The sequence below is a fragment of the Mytilus galloprovincialis genome, chromosome 3 (assembly GCF_965363235.1).
Source record: "Mytilus galloprovincialis chromosome 3, xbMytGall1.hap1.1, whole genome shotgun sequence".
Taxonomy (NCBI): domain Eukaryota; kingdom Metazoa; phylum Mollusca; class Bivalvia; order Mytilida; family Mytilidae; genus Mytilus; species Mytilus galloprovincialis.
Genome location: NC_134840.1, coordinates 71,507,445 through 71,524,473, shown reverse-complemented (window position 1 = coordinate 71,524,473; position 17,029 = coordinate 71,507,445). Strand labels below are relative to the sequence as shown.

The 17,029-nt window shown below is 31.4% G+C and overlaps 1 protein-coding gene across 3 annotated transcripts in view; it reads right to left on the bottom strand.

Annotated features, from left to right (window-relative positions):
* LOC143068838 (uncharacterized) overlaps nt 1-14,579 on the bottom strand; it is a 28,446-nt gene extending 13,867 nt beyond the window's left edge. The window contains exons 1-3 of one of the 3 annotated variants that reach the window (XM_076243174.1): nt 14,380-14,579; nt 1,788-1,835; nt 1,066-1,181 (exon numbers count right to left, since the gene is read on the bottom strand). In XM_076243174.1, the coding sequence (XP_076099289.1) occupies nt 1,066-1,181; nt 1,788-1,835; nt 14,380-14,431 (216 nt within the window). In that variant the 5' untranslated portion in view covers nt 14,432-14,579. Of the gene's footprint in view, nt 1-1,065; nt 1,182-1,787; nt 1,836-11,020; nt 11,169-14,379 lie in introns of those variants that run through there. The other 2 variants (XM_076243176.1, XM_076243175.1) reach the window with 2 other exon arrangements.
* Nucleotides 14,580-17,029: the final 2,450 nt, after the last annotated feature.

Below are 17,029 nucleotides of genomic sequence, written 5' to 3'. Positions count from 1 at the left end.
ATTTCTACCTCAGGAATAGATTACCTTAGCTGTATTTGGCACTACTTTTAGGAATTTTTGGTCCTCAATGCTCTTCAACATGTTCAACTTCGTACTTTATTTGGCCTTTTAAACATCTTTTGATTCGAGCGTCACTGATGAGTCTTTTCTAGACGGAACGCGCGTCTGGCGTAAATATAAAATTTTAATCCTGGTATCTATGATGAGTTTATTTTCAAATTAATGCAATGTTAGTATTATACACCAATTATGTAATCAATTATAATGTTAACTGTGTCCACAAAATTTTACAAGAAATTTCCACTTTCAATTGGAATTAGCTCCTTCGTGGATATCCCGGGAGGGTTGATTATATTATATGTTGTACCTAGAGCCATTATCTACAAAAGAGTGTCTTAGTTTTTTTTATACAATGTATAGATAAAATTTTACACGTAATCAAATATTATCTACTTGTATGTGGTAAGGATGCCTACACTAATTACAGATTTATGAGAGAATGGAATATGACAGCGATAATTTAAGACACCCTTTTGTAGCTCCTGCTGTGTTGATTGATTTCGTTAAAATTTCCTGTACAGTTATATAGACGATAGAACTTAATTCATTCAAGTGAACTGACCAAGATTTTGTCATTAATTGCATAATAATTGATTACATAATGATTGCATAACAAAAATATTGCATTCATTTAAAAGGTTAATCTTTTATCTATCTATGTATACCTCCTTTATTAATTTATATGCAGTCTTAAGACAAAATTACAGCATTTTAAAGGTTGGAGATTGGAAGTAGAAAAATCTTTGTATTGTGCACCTTAAAGGTATACTTTCCAAATGTAAGTTCATTCATACAATCTTAAGTATGTTCTACCTCAGTATGTTTCACCTCACCTTCGTTCTTTCATTTGCCCTGTAACGTTTTTTTATTATTCGAGGGTCGTGCCAGGATAAGTCTCTTGTAGATAAAACGCGCGTCTGGCGAAAATAATATTAGACAGATAACTTTAATGATTTTTTTTCACAATCAAATGACGATATTAAACTTTTATATATAAAAAATCACCTTCAGTTTGACACCACCACTGTGTTGGTAGCTGCTGTGGTCGGAGAACCATATTAGACTGCTGTCTTGATACAGTACAAAATATCGAGATTTCCAGCCTTTGCTTAAGAATCCCTCTGTGAACAAATGTATATGGATATGAATAATAACCTTTCATGTTAGGAATAAACTACAGACAAAGATATATGTAAAAAGGATAAAAATACCGAAATCCAATAAAAATTCAAAACGGAAAGTCCCTGATCAAATAGCAAAATTAAAAGCTAAAACACATCAACCGTATGGAAAACAACTGTCATATTCCTGACTTCGTCCAGACATTATCTTATCTATAGTTGTAAGAAGCTTCAATATTAATGAATGTTTAGTTTCTCTAAATTTAATGATAATGTTAGAAGGCGATATTCTAAAAATACGTACTGTTATAATTTTTTCCCCAATTTACTAAGTAATGCGTCATAAATAAGATATCTTTAACCCACATACAAGTGGCAACTAACATAGATTGTTTTCGTTGAAAAAAATAATTCCGAGTTTTAATAAGATTATCGCATCAAAAAGAGTGGCCCCATTGCACTTTTTGCTGTTATATCCATTACTCTCAGCTATGCTATGAAATTAATATCCTTAACCTGTCAAAAAATCCTATTTTCTTTTATAATACTATTATCCTTATTTCTGTCAAACTATTGTCATTAATATTGACTATTTTTCATACGTACTTTCATAAATCTTCAGATAGCCTGTCTTTACTACAGGTGCAGTTGGCCCTACAAAAATATGCAAAGTTCAATGTACATGTATTTAGACAAGGAATCGTTTTCTTAACATCGTCATATGACGTCATTGTTTAAGTAAGCATCTTACCTTACTTTTTCATTAAAATGTACCTTCTAAACTTTTCCGACAACAGCTTCGGCAACAAGAGGTCATCCGTGCTAGACATTTGTTATGTTCGTTTACGCAAATCTCTATAATGGCTGAAAACTAATGGGCGTTCAATAAAAAATAACTGAAAATGGGTGAAAACAATTGATTTATACAAGTAAACCTTTGGATTTCGTTGTGCTACTTTTTATTTGTACCACGTTCTGAACAATTATCGACAAGTCTACCCTGTCAGATCTTTTAACAACTTTCAATATGAATTTTTAGCATGCTTGGTAGCTAAATTTTAAAATATCCTAAAAACTACTATCGTGGTTATATGATTTTATTTTTACATTTTATTTATTACAATTTCTAAATGTGTTATCATACCAGCACATAGTTTAGATTCTTAAATGGAATCAAGCCCCCCCCCCCCCTTTTCAGCATCGATACAAGGTTTCGGGTTATTTGATATTTTGACCTCGAGCGGGACTAAGCAAATTAATGGTTGAAATGCGCATCAGATGCAATAAATTGTGTACAGTAAATCTTATGTTTCAATCTTAGTTTCTCATTTGTTTTTCTTGTTCGTGTTATGTATGAATCTACTGTAATCAACCGACATTCAATCAAATTATTACTTTGGCTTATGATTTTTTTAAATTGAAAGGGGAATAATTCCTTCACTAACATATATTAGAAGACGTTTACATTGTCGATGCATCAAAATCAACTTCTATGATATTAAGGTGCAATATGCTTTCTTGTATGTGTGTATGTGCGTCCGTCCGTCGTTGTATGAAGTAAAGAATTAATTTGGTAAAGGTCGTTTTTTTTAATTATAACTACAAACGTATTACACAAATTCATAATAATGTGAACTTGTTTAGTTATAGTTCACAGTTAACTTATTACTGAGTCTTCGTTTTTTTTATGTTTCATTTTTTATCAAATCGGGAAATTTTTATTAAGCCATAAATTTAACCGAAACTTCAATTTACAAATCACATTCAAGATTCAAACCCTGCTTTGAAATAAGACCCCTTATTGTCATTGATGATATATGGACATATAGACCTCAAATCTGCACCTGTTGTCATTTTAGGCATGTAAAATGTATAAATGAGTGTTTTTCAGTTTGCATTCATGCACAATTACTACTGAGGCTGCTCTGTTTGGGGAAAATGCAGCCTTTTTTGGCATAATTTTAAGCCATTTTTTTTCAAATTGGGATTCTTCTCCAGGGGGGAAAAACCTTTATTCTCCGGTAATTTAAGGAAAACAATATCACTGTTCTCATATAGATTATAGTATAAAATTGAGAATGGAAATGGGGAATGTGCCAAAGAGACAACAACCCGACCACAGAAAAAAACAACAGCAGAAGGTCACCAACAGGTCTTCAATGTAGCGAGAAATTCCCGCACCCGGAGGCGTCCTTCAACTGGCCCCTAAACAAATATATACTAGTTCAGTGATAATGAACGCCATACTAATTTCCAAATTGTACACAAGAAACTAAAATTAAAATAATACAAGACTAACAAAGGCCAGAGGCTCCTGACTTGGGACAGGCGCAAAAATGCGGCGGGGTTAAACATGTTTGTGAGATCTCAACCCTCCCCCTATACCTCTAGCCAATGTAGAAAAGTAAACGCATTACAATACGCACATTAAAATTCAGTTCAAGAGAAGTCCGAGTCTGATGTCAGAAGATGTAACCAAAGAAAATAAACAAAATGACAATAATACATAAATAACAAAAGACTACTAGCAGTTAACTGACATGCCAGCTCCAGACTTCAATTAAACTGACTGAAAGATTATGATTTCATCATATGAACATCAGGCACAATCCTTCCCGTTAGGGGTTTAGTATCATACCATTATAACATATATGAGAAGAACATAACCCGTGTCATGCCAACAACTAGTTTTTGAATAAATGTGTTTAGTTCCGATGCAAAGACCCTATAAGTGAATCAATATTAACGCCAAAATATGTAATCTTTAATGACCTGACAACAGTATCGTAACTATATCCCTTCTTAATAAGTCTATTCAAAGGTTTTGTTAGTTTTTGAGGTGAATACTGACACCTTTGTGCTTTATAAAGAATATTTCCATAAAAAATTGGATGTGAAATACCTGAACGTATAAGAAGTCTGCATGTTGAGCTATATTTACGAATGATGTCCTTATACCGATGATAAAATTTAGTAAATGTTTTGACTAGTTTGTGATATCGAAAACCCTGGTGTAATAATTTTTCAGTAATACATAAATTTCTCTCGTTAAATTCTAAAACATTGTTACATACACGAGCGAATCGTACAAGTTGAGATATATAAACACCGTAAGATGGTGACAAGGGAACGTCACCATCTAAAAATGGATAATTAACGATAGGAAATGAAAAATCATCTCTTTTATCATAAATTTTAGTATTCAGCTTTCCGTTAGTGATATAGATATCAAGATCGAGGAAAGGGCAGTGGTCATTGTTAGTATTAGCTTTATTTAAAGTAAGTTCAACAGGATAAATTTCTTTAATATACATACTGAAGTCGTCATTATTGAGAGCCAAAATATCATCCAAATATCTAAAAGTATTATTAAATTTATTTGGTTAAAGTAGTTTACCGTGCAGTTGTGGTCACTGCAACAGACAACTTTAAACTTAGTATACGAGTTCATTATGATATGACCTATTAAGATTATATTAAAAATTAGGTATTTGACCCCAATTGTAAGGTTCATCGAACACAGAAATATACCTCGAGCGACGCATGGTGTCCTATGGACAGAGATTCTTGTTTTCCTTTGTTTGTTACGTATTTATATATATAAAAAAATGAACGAAAAACAAATATGTAACACATAAACAAACGACAACCACTAAATTGCAGTCACATAAATAAATAATGTGGCGAGGTTAAACATGTTAGCGGGATCCCAACCCTCCCCCTAACCTTTTGCATGGCATTGTCTATAATATTGGTAGATGAGTGCATGTTGGTCTCTATATATCTATCTTATTTAGTCTTATTGCACGGTTGTGGTTTCGAAGAATTACTCTAGTCATGCATTTTATTGTATCACACTGTAGCCTTAAAGGACAAAGTTTAAGGCTTTTCAAAACCAAATGCAGCAATTTTTAGCATTGAGTATCAACGACAATAAATTATGCATCTGGGTTTGGGAATGGATGAAGTTAAGTAAGCAGCTTCTAAATATATTATTTTCACTAAAGTATCTTCTCTCTCTTTTTCAAGTTTGTAGTAGTCTTTCAAACTTTCACACAAGGCTTAACAATATATCGCCAACGATGCATTGAATTCACGCTGTTGGTATGGGTTAGCTAGATTAAGTATATGACGTAGTTAACATTCTTTTCAAAATAGTTTTAATCTTACAATCAATAATACATATCTGATAAATATAATGGTATATTATTCCAATGGGAATACGAATCTAATAACATAACTCTCTAACAGCCTGATATCAATATCATACAATTCGTTGACAATTCTAAGGACACTTTGCGGAAATAAACTCATCATATATACCAGGATTAAATTTTGTATTTACGCCAGACGCGTGTGTCGTCTACAAAATACTCATCAGTGACGCTCGAATCTAAAAAAAAGTTAAAAGGTACGAATTTGAAGAGCATTGAGGACCAAAATTCCTAAAAGTAGTACCAAATACAGTTAAGGTAATATATTTCTGAAGTAGAAAAGCCTTAATATTTCTAAAATTCAAAAGTTTTGTAAACAGTTAATTTATAAATACAACCATATCAATGATAATTCATGTCAACCATAACCCACTTGTTATGAAAACAACCATAAATTGAGAAAAGGGATGCAATGTAGATGCTATAATAAGTCCACAAAAATTCTTAAAAGGGTGTCAAATATTCAATTTGTCGTCCCATCATTATCTTTAGTTGGAACGATTTAGGTAAGGGCAACATATACAAATTTATAAATTTGTTGCGTCCCAGACTGTTTTCTGGGTTTACCTTCATTGACAAAGACTACCTAAGTCTTTAGGACATATACCCCTGCAATCGACATTCTTATTACGAACCAATTTTCGTTCCAATTTACCTTTTCTTTTCGCAAATTACGTAATGTATCCTCCCCCTGATCGTAGATACTGGTTCCCCTCTCAATAATACCAATCGTCCTGAACATGCATGAAATCTTTGCCACTGGACGCTAAGCAACCAATAATCAATCAAACAATCAATAATACCAGAAACAACTAAGTTCAGTAAAAAAAAAATATGCAAAAAATACTTCAGTCATAGGACAATATTTTGAAACAGAGTGGCCTAAATTGATATTCACAATTGTATTTCTTTAGACAATATAAAAATTGTTTCAAGCAGAATACACTTTTTAAGAAAGTTAAGACATTTTTTTACCATTATGTGTCTGATTCTTATTTTACAGTATCTAAATATTACCTATATATAGTAAACTACTTATACTGAAGTACATCGTAGTATTGGGCCGTACAACGAACTATGTAAGAGTTAGTCAATGGAGAGGATTCATCAGTTACAAAAAAAAAAACATGATGCACGATTAATTTTAAATGTGTCTTTTGATTTTCAAGCTTTAATATAAAATAAAAATATAAAATAAAAATGTCAAGCTGTTCAATTTTAAATTTACGAATGGTATATCATCTGCTTTATATCTATCTACATTTATATAATATTCGTTAAGGTCAACGACCGATCAGGGCGTCTTCGTGTACTTAGAGTAGACCGAATTCTGGTTTTTAAAAAGAACATCTACACCAGCCCAGTAGTCAACACTCCGGTGTTGACATGAATATCAATAATGTTGTAATTTTTCTAAATTTCCTGTTTACAAAACTTTGAATTTTTCGAAACACTAAGGATTTTCTTATCCCAGGCATAGATTACCTTGGCCGTATTTGGCACAACTTTTTGGAATTTTGGATCCTCAATGCTCTTCAACTTTTTACTTGTTTGGCTTTATGAATATTTTGATATGAGCGTCACTGATGAGTCTTATGTAGACGAAACGCGCGTCTGGCGTACTAAATTATAATCCTGGTACCTTTGATAACTTTTTCTTGCCTTATAATCTGGAAAAATTTGCCAAATTGGTATATTTAGATTTTTAAAGATCATGTGTTCAAACAATTTAAATTGTAATTTAAAAGAATGAATATACCTTAAGTTAAATATACATACATGTAATTTGTTTTCATATCGAATATCAATTAATTATTCAATATTTATATACGCTACACTATATCTATATACCTTTTTGTTATTTGTTAACATGTATTTGCTTTTTGTATAATGGCCTCAATGTTATATTAAATGAGTAAATTGACTTTGTTAAAGAAACAATTATGTATGTTAGCATTAAGAAATCAACGGTTACTGCCATGACACCAATATTTTAGTCACCATGACCTTAAAGAGCAATGAAATGACACTAACTTCAGAAAACTTTAACTACAAAAATGTATAAAATGATATGTAAAATTGAGAATGGAAATGGGGAATGTGCCAAAGAGACAACAACCCGACCATAGAAAAAAACAACAGCAGAAGGTCACCAACAGGTCTTCAATGTAGCGAGAAATTCCCGCACCCGGAGGCGTCCTTCAACTGGCCCCTAAACAAATATATACTAGTTCAGTGATAATGAACGCCATACTAATTTCCAAATTGTACACAAGAAACTAAAATTAAAATAATACAAGACTAACAAAGGCCAGAGGCTCCTGACTTGGGACAGGCGCAAAAATGCGGCGGGGTTAAACATGTTTGTGAGATCTCAACCCTCCCCCTATACCTCTAGCCAATGTAGAAAAGTAAACGCATAACAATACGCACATTAAAATTCAGTTCAAGAGAAGTCCGAGTCGTGTGTTTTACGTTTATACAAAATTTATCGACCTTGATGCATCCCTGGACTCGCCAATTTTAAAAATAGTGAGTCTGGAGAGTTTTTATTGAGGACTCGCTTAAGTGAGAACCCTGGAGGCTCTGAGAAGAGTGGGTAATAGGAAATTATTTAAAAATAATTGTCTACATCTGTTTTCCAGGGGAAAGATAATTGAATAGCATACCTGTTGTCCATAATTATTTCATATGTGCTTTATCTGTCAGGAATTTTGATAAGATTAAAATGTTACAACTTACTTCAAAAACAATAGGACAACGATGACAATAACTACAGGTCATCGAACAAACTTTAACAATGAGCAAAACACTTAGTAATACTGTTATATAACACGCATTGTAAGATCCCAGTATATACGAAAATGTGAAGGGGAAAAATCAAGAGAAAATTAATAGCATATCTTAAACTGATAACAACGTCCTTTTGAGCGCTCAACCCATCCCTAACCTGGAAAAGTGGCGAATCAACACAACAATGGAACCAACAATAGTTACTCAAAAAGGGTTCCGCGTAATTATATGTCTCGCCTGCATGTGATTGCTCCTTTCAGTGTAAAGTGGTATGTTGACGATAAGAAGCAAGCAGTAAAATACAGAAATTTTCTTCAGATCCTTTTATAGAAGAATAGTTTTATGACCGAAAGTACTGGATTCTGTCTTTTGATCATAAAAACGTATCTGATCAATTCATGTAAAAGTCCATAAAAGTTTGATAACTGAAAAACTTTAGCCTTAAACTGTATCATAATATTAACCGCAAAAACCCTTTATTAGTAAAATACGGGAAAATTAGGAAGAAAAACATATTTTCAAGATTTCGGTTTAAATACTGCCTTTCGGTTATAGAAAAGCTGCTGTCCATGCAAATATCATTTAATTCCATGAAGGTTTAACAGTTACTGATGTAAAAAAAAAACAGTAACCCACCTGTGGAGCAAAATATGATCGTAAAAGTTTACTTGGATAGGCAAGAGAAAAAATGGACTAAATCTGCAGAATGAAAAATAACTGGCTTTTAACATGTTTAAGCATCTCCCTGTTTTTATCTAATACCTAAGGAGATTTATCTATTTCTGATAATTCATATGTCAATTTATGAAAAAGCAGAATTAGTGACTGAGTTAAAGAAAAAGTTGATAAAAACCTGTGTCTTGGTGTTATGGCCGGACGGAATGCATGTAAATTATTGGGACTATCATCTTTCGGACTTAAATCATTATATCCTTTAATTGTCATATATGGCTCATATTTTCCCACATAATTATCTTTTGGTTTATAGTGTCTGTTTCTATACTTATATCCGAAAATGGACTTCGTATCTACGAATCAGAGACAGTTTTTAGCAGATTATTTCGAGATCTCTCAACAATGGACAATAATTGCTTAATCCATGGTAACACGTATTTCTTTATTATCATGTTTTGTATACTTCTAAGAAATATACAAAACATGAAAAGCGATCTTACAGTATTGATTCCTGTTTTAATGGTTATAGTTCCTTTTAAAATTGTGCATGAATTATTTTTCACGAAGAAGTTCTTCATGAAATATAATGCATTCACTTTTTTGGAAAGGAACTATAACCATTAAAGCAGGATTGAGGATTCAATACTGAAAAAATCGTTTATATTCTTGTTGGATCGTTTATCAAATAATTAGTACATGTATTAAACTTTATACTGACTTGAATTTTTATTTGATAACTAGCAAATATAAAAGGAAGATGTTAATTGTATGGTTTATTAGAGAACTCTCCACAATAGACTAAAATAACACAGAAATTAGTTTGGTTATGGTATAAAAAGTAAAAATCACAACTCCGAGGAAAATTAAAAACGGATAATCCCCAATCTAATGGCAAAATCAAAAGCTCAAACACATCAAACGATTTGATAACAACTGTCATATCACTGACTTGGTACAGGCATTTTCTTATGTAGAAATTGTGGATTGAACCTGGTTTTTAAGGATAGCTAGCTAAACCTCTCACTTCCCAATTTCGCAGTATTCAGGAAATAAATTACAACTTTGGCTCAGAACCTGGAAACTAGATGAAGACCAATAGAAGTTAATAGAAATAATAATCAGTGTCAGTGACTTTTGATTTCAATAAAAAAAAAATCATATTGTCTTAGGCAAGAGATTTCATTTTAAGCTAAATGTACCAGTTCTTATCTTACATGTACATATTCTGAATCTCACAAAGACAGTACATTTTACTTCACTGAAAATGACTTTTAAAATTGTGTGAAAATTGTGTGTGTTTTAATTTCGTATTATTAGGTAACATGTTATAGTTACTGGACAAAGTTACGTAGATGATTGCCGAGAACCTCAACAAAAACCAATCAAGTGTGTCAAATATTAGTTTACTATATTTTATCAGTAGCTGTAAGGGGTATGGGACAGGTTAAACAATAGTTTACTTTAAATGTTGGTACAATCATCATGATTATAATTATATAAAACCGTTCATAAAATTCAAAGGATTTCATATGAATCCTCTATTACATGTAAAAGTGATATATACAAGTAAAAGTGAGCACTGCTTTAAAAGTAAAAATAATAGATCAATTTGACTGGTTTGCAAATCGAATATAAGAACAGATACATCAAATAAACAAGTGTATGGTAGTATATATACATGTATGTCTTTGATAACACGAAGGAAAACGCTGAGGGAAAACGTCCTATATTATATAAGCTCATTCGAAATTATGTAACTGTTGACTAAACTTATTTCATGAAAATTATCTTTTATTATTTAATTCTCATTTCTGACAAATAAGTGGATTAACTGCCAGTTATTAACAATTTGCAATAGTGGTACCCAAAGTTTTCATATACGAGATATGTTTTCATGCTTATAACTTGAAATAATTGATGTACGTGAAAAGAAGGGGTTTGGTGTCTATTTTTAAAACGACTTAAAATATTTCATCTTTCGCTCGTATCGGTAATCATCCATGTGGAAAATTCAAATATGATATAATAAATGATACTGCTAATTTAACGTACTATACCTATAATATTGATTAAGATCTGGATACCTCTATTATAGGTGTTCAATCCCAACCCAAAATTGGTGATCAAAATAGTTTATTTACAAAATGTACGACTTACTTTTAATTCGAATCGCTTCTGGCCCACAACAAGCCATTTTCCGTCCAGGATATCGGTATTTACGAAATATCCATACGTCAAATCAAGCGAAAAATGTTGGCAATGTAAACAACTTTAACCGGAAATAAAATGTCCCGACTGGTTTCCATCCATTTTTGCAAAATAAAAGACAGGTAGATCAGTCCTGTTACTCATTACACAGGGTGAATTTAGCGCCAATTTATGAATGTTCAGGCGGTATGGGACTCTGAATTAGAAATGATAGAATTTGTTCATACTTTGATAAAGTTCAGTATATATTTAATGAATGGCTATTATTATAAACTGTTCTTTAACGTAAATATTTTTACCAGTAGAAAATTTTAATACAGGCAATAATTTTTAAGCTTTATATTACATTGTTTACGTCAATTTTAATCATAGTCAAGAAATTATTATATATTCAGATTTTTAATTTGTTTTTAAAAACTTTGATCAGGGCCGTAACTACATTGAGGCAAATGAGGCAAATGCCTCATGTTAGTTCAAAAAAAAAAAAATGAAACAAAAGATTGTCTTAATATCAAATTGTTTTCACGAAAAGTGTCTAACAAGAAGCAAGTTCTCTTCACACTCTGGTGTCGCCCATGCATGTTTTTCGTGATCCATGTTTCTTTTTTACTTTTAGTTTTCAGTGTTGATGGTTGTTTGAACTTCTGTGTCCCGTGGGTGTCTTCCTTCTATTCCCACTTTTTAAAAATACTATTCCTTCTATTCCCACTTGCAAATAACAATAGATGTTTTGATAAATAATTTGTTTTTATAACAATCAAAGTTAATTAGAATTTCACCTAAGATTTACCTGTATTTTTGTTTAAAGCATAACATATTTGGTACACTGTTTAGGTATAATACCTTGTTTATTTGTAATATATTTCTTTTTCATCAAAGAAATACTTAAAAATAAAGAAAAAAATATGATAAATAGAATGGAGTTAGATTTATTTTAAATTTTTTAATTTTTGGAAATATGAAAAGGACTCTGAGAAGATGGACTTCCTTCTTGAACAAAATACAAAACTTCTAAACGGTGAATGCACTACTGCGAACTTTGTACGACGTGTTGGCTACAAATATTCTGCCAAAACTGACTTATGAACTCATATCAAGATATATCTGATTAGTGCTGACTTAAATTTTGACAATAGACAAGACTTTATTAATAAACCTCAGACACATAGGTGTACAAGAGGACATCATATATACACGTATACACATGTTTATACTCAATACATTCACACTAAACATAATAATGCTAGTTACATGGTTAAATACAGCAAACTGTCAATTTACAAACTTATGTTTGTGCTACAATGTGTGGTTTGATTTAGTACTGTTATATAATTTATGTTATATTATGCTTGCTTGAATCTACAGTTGAATTTGTGTTATAAAAGTAATGAAAATAATTTACTTATATTTGTTTTAATTTTTTCATATTTGTTTTGTTTAAAAAACCAACAGAATTCATACAGATGCATTAATATTACCTGTTCTAATAAAAGAAAACACTGGTCAATTAACAGTTGATTAAAAAATGTTTGTACAGTATAATCCTTTGTTTGCACAATTTTTCCTCCTATTCCCACATGAAATTTTACCTTTTTTTACAAGATTCATAAAAAGTGGGAATAGAGGAATGAACCTATACAACCGTCCCGTGTTTGTCTTTTGCTCATTTATTGTCCTACTTTATGACAATAGTCTGAGTGTTGATTTTCATTTGTAAACGTGTGGTTTTGCAATGTTGCATGCCCACTGATGTCCAGATATTGTGAGAGGAATATTTTAAGAATATACAAGACACAGAAAAAATTGGTCGTTTCTGCATGGAGAATTGAATTTGATATCAAAGAATTCACAACTGGCTTCTTTTGGTTGATAAAACTAGATAGCTGACATGGTTTAAATTAAAGTAAGGTCATCAAATAATTTGAAAAAAACAATAATGTATTGCCATATGACCATTTCTATTGATGGGTTAAACTTGCATTAAGTCATGTTCAAACCTTTTTACAGAAAATAAAGGAATATGTAGTAAATGTGCACGAAACCTAATCGCACACAAAGTCAATGTATGAAAAAAAAATTCTAATGATCAATCATTTGGTCAAAGTTGCTGGAGGGTCTTCAACAATAAAAGAATCATTAATACCGTAAAACAGGGTCAAGATGGTCCCTAGTGTCGACTTAAGCATTACTAGTATTTAAAGCATAATACTGCACTGTCACTATATTTCAATCTAGTCATAATAATATCACCTAAGTCTAAGCGCAATACAAGACTAAAACAGACAGACACATCCGGTATTAATGATTATGAGAATTAAGAATTTTGCTTTGTCCTACATATCGGTCTTTTAATGTTGTCCATAAAACCTTAAAGCTTAAATTACAATGAATCTATGTTTTTGCTTTCATACCAGAAAATTGTCGAAAAAAGCTAAAAATTAATTGCGTTTCTCCGCTCGGCGATATATTTTGCCTCAATATTTGAAGAGGCTAGTTACGGCCCTGTTGATTTTGCACATACTTACAACTTCTCGTCCAATCAAATTGCTTGAATTTGCCTTCTAATTTTCATAGTACATACTTTTTCCGTGTACTAAGTAACTACGCATGAATGACCACAAGGGTAAGATTTCATTGTATTGTAATCAAGATATTAGAACAAAAATTGCTACTGGCTATTTTGAAATAAATGATGTGTTCCAAATTTAACTAGATAGTTTGTAATTAGTTTTCAAAAAGATTTTTAACATCCTACTAATCAATCTTTTGATCTAAATTTTGTTTTGACAATTAAAAAAGTTTCTTTCATTTAAATAAAGAGTAATAATAATGGTGCTTTATACCTTGATTAAAGTACAACTCAATCTAAAATTTGTAATCCTTTATCTTCCATGCAATTACTTTGTACACAAAAAGAGTCAACCATGAATCTTTTGAAGGGAAATTATTAATAAAGCAATTTGATATATTTAGTCATAAATTGGTCGATAATTGGTTGCCTAATGTCCAGTGACAAATATTTCATGCATATAAACTATCCACTAGACTACCTATGGGTACATACCGAGGGCAGATCCAGCCATTTTTAAAAGGTGTTTCAACCAAAGATGTGGGAGGGGGATCCAACTGTTTGTATTAAGATAGTTTTAGGTTTTATGTGAAATTAAAAAAATGTTTTCAAGAATGTAAAGCTTTCACTGCAATTTAAGAATTGTCTGCTCTTGGTCAATTCATTTTGTCATCTTACCATGTAAATAAGTACATGTATAGTAAAACAACGCTTCGTTCATATCAATAAACATACTTACACCAGCAGCTACCTTCTTTACATTCTAAAGTCAAGGGCCTTTGAAATCCCATTTTTACAATGATATTATAGTGAGTAGATTTACAAAACTACGTAAATGAGCTACATCCAGTCAGCCAAAACATATCAATAGACTAATTACAGGATTACTCAAGTTGTAAATATGTGCTAAATTGGATATTGTATAGAAAGGTATATACTATGAAAATAAGAGCTTGGGGCAAAGCCCCTCGCTCTAATTTTCATAGTATATACCTTTCTATACAATAACCGAGACATAGGAAAATTTTACAAGTATAAGAACTACGATATAGGAAAATTTTATAAGTATAAGAAACAATTTTAATGAGTAATGTTTAGTTGTTTTAACTATTGATCAGTAATTGTATAAAGTTTTATAATGTTAGTGTCTCATAAGTCAGTATTTATGGCTGGATATTGATTGTTCAGTGGCGGATCCAGGGGGGGGGGGGGGGTTCCGGGGGTGCGCACCCCCCCTTTATTTTTGCCGATCAATGCATTTGTATCGGGACATATGTTTTGCACCCCCCCTTTGCCCTGGGTGCCCTGGGTTAGCACCCCCCCCCCCTTTCGAAAATTCCTGCATCCGCCCCTGTTGTTTTATGTGTAAATATTATAATTGTTGTATATGTTTTATGGCAATCAATATGTGACACTTTAATAAACAAATTTATATATATATATTTTGAATTTATTGAACCATAAAACTAATTTTTGACTCTTCACATTGATTGAATAATCCGTGTAAAATGTGAAGAGTCAATTATTGCCATTCATTATAAATAAATTTCTATCAAAAATAAGGCTCAAAGAACTTTTTATATTATTTATTTTAACAATAACAACGTACACACATGTTGGGTCCGTGTAACACAAGTTTTAAAAAGTTTTGAAATTTTGGATTTTTGGAATTTTGATCAAAGTTTTAAAATATCAAAATTTCAAATTGTATAAAAGTTTTGAAATTTTGAAATTTTAACAAAATTATTAAAATATTAAAATTCTAAATATCGTTTTTAAATTTGATAGTTTAGGAATTTGATCAAATTTTAAAATACTTAACCTTACGTGCAATTTTGATTATTTCACTTTTTGAAAGTTTGATTTTTAAATTTTTGATTAAAATATTAAAAATAGAAAAGGGGCAAAAAGAGGGGTACCTGTAAAAAGTGAAACGAAACGAAACAATATGAATTGAAAACATATTGATACTTAAAAGTTAATGTACGAAATAAAACCACAAACAGACAGTTGTAAGCGGTGCAAAATTGGATGATAAAATAAATATTTCTCAAAAGAAGAGAATTCATTTCAAAACACCCATATTTTAGGAGAAACAGAAGTTTACAGTAAACACTGAACAACTCGCAGTAGGTCAAATAGTGTGGTTAGGTTGAGCATGTATATATATTTTCTACTCAACTCTAAGCAATAAAAACACGGTGTATTATCTCTTTTGATTTCAAATTTTTCTGTTTTGCTCTGCGACTTCTTACTTTCTGCAATCATGTTGGCTAAAGAATATATCATTCCATGTACATTATCAACGATCATTTTTAAACGTTTAAATCTGTTCTTTGTGAGTTGTTGGCCCTACATATTCAGCTTTGAGCGTTCCCTAAGAAGGTCGATCCAGAAAAGCGCTTCGGTCGTAACTTTTAAAGTTATGTTTTCATTTTTTTTCGGTTGTATGACGATCATAATTATATTGCCTTGTATCAATGATTTAAGTTAATATTTTTTTGGTACGGTAGGAATACTGAATGCATGGTGTCCCAATTAAGGTTGTCCCAATTAACGTTGTACTAGTCAACAATGTGGGAGGTTTTTGATATATATATATATATCTTATTTACGCTGAAATTAAGAGTACTAAGATCAAATATTAGTAGATTGGAGCCAAGATACTGTTACAAGGTATCTACATAAACTAATCATACATGGATACCAGGATATAAATGTTGTCGGTTTTTGCGCCAGACGCACGTTTCGTCTACAAAAGACTTATCAGTGACGCTCGAATCAAATTAATTAAAAAGGCAAATAAAGTCAAATAAAAATAAAAAGGTCAAAATAAAGTAAACGTTTATATCCAACTTATAGCTCTGATTTTGTAAAAGATGAAATTCCATTCATATCATATATAAACGTATACCATACAGATTATTTTCAGCATTCATACTTATGTAATAGTTGCCGCTGTACTACATTAATTCATTAATCTATCTATTTGTAGGTTTCGGCATTTTGAAAATTGAAAATTCTTTTCAAAAGTTTATTTCAGCGATAAATGGTGATCTTTTGGGCAATCCAATATATATAGATAGCAGAGACATATATTTATATGTCTCTGTAGATAGTCACCTTTTTTTACTTTGATACTTCCACGAGGGGCTTCGATAATGGTACATTCAAATATTCTGATCCCCAATTTGATGAAAAAAATAATATTCTGTGCCAGCAGAGGACAAAAGAAAAATTCTGAATCCAAAATTTCTCCATGCCTTATAGTGTTAAATTTTGAACCAGATAGTTTGATTATAGCGATGAAAAACTTAATAAAATTGTTAGCGCTTCGACAAAACAACCACACCCCACTTTTAAAGTTATAACTTCATGAGGAGGCTCAC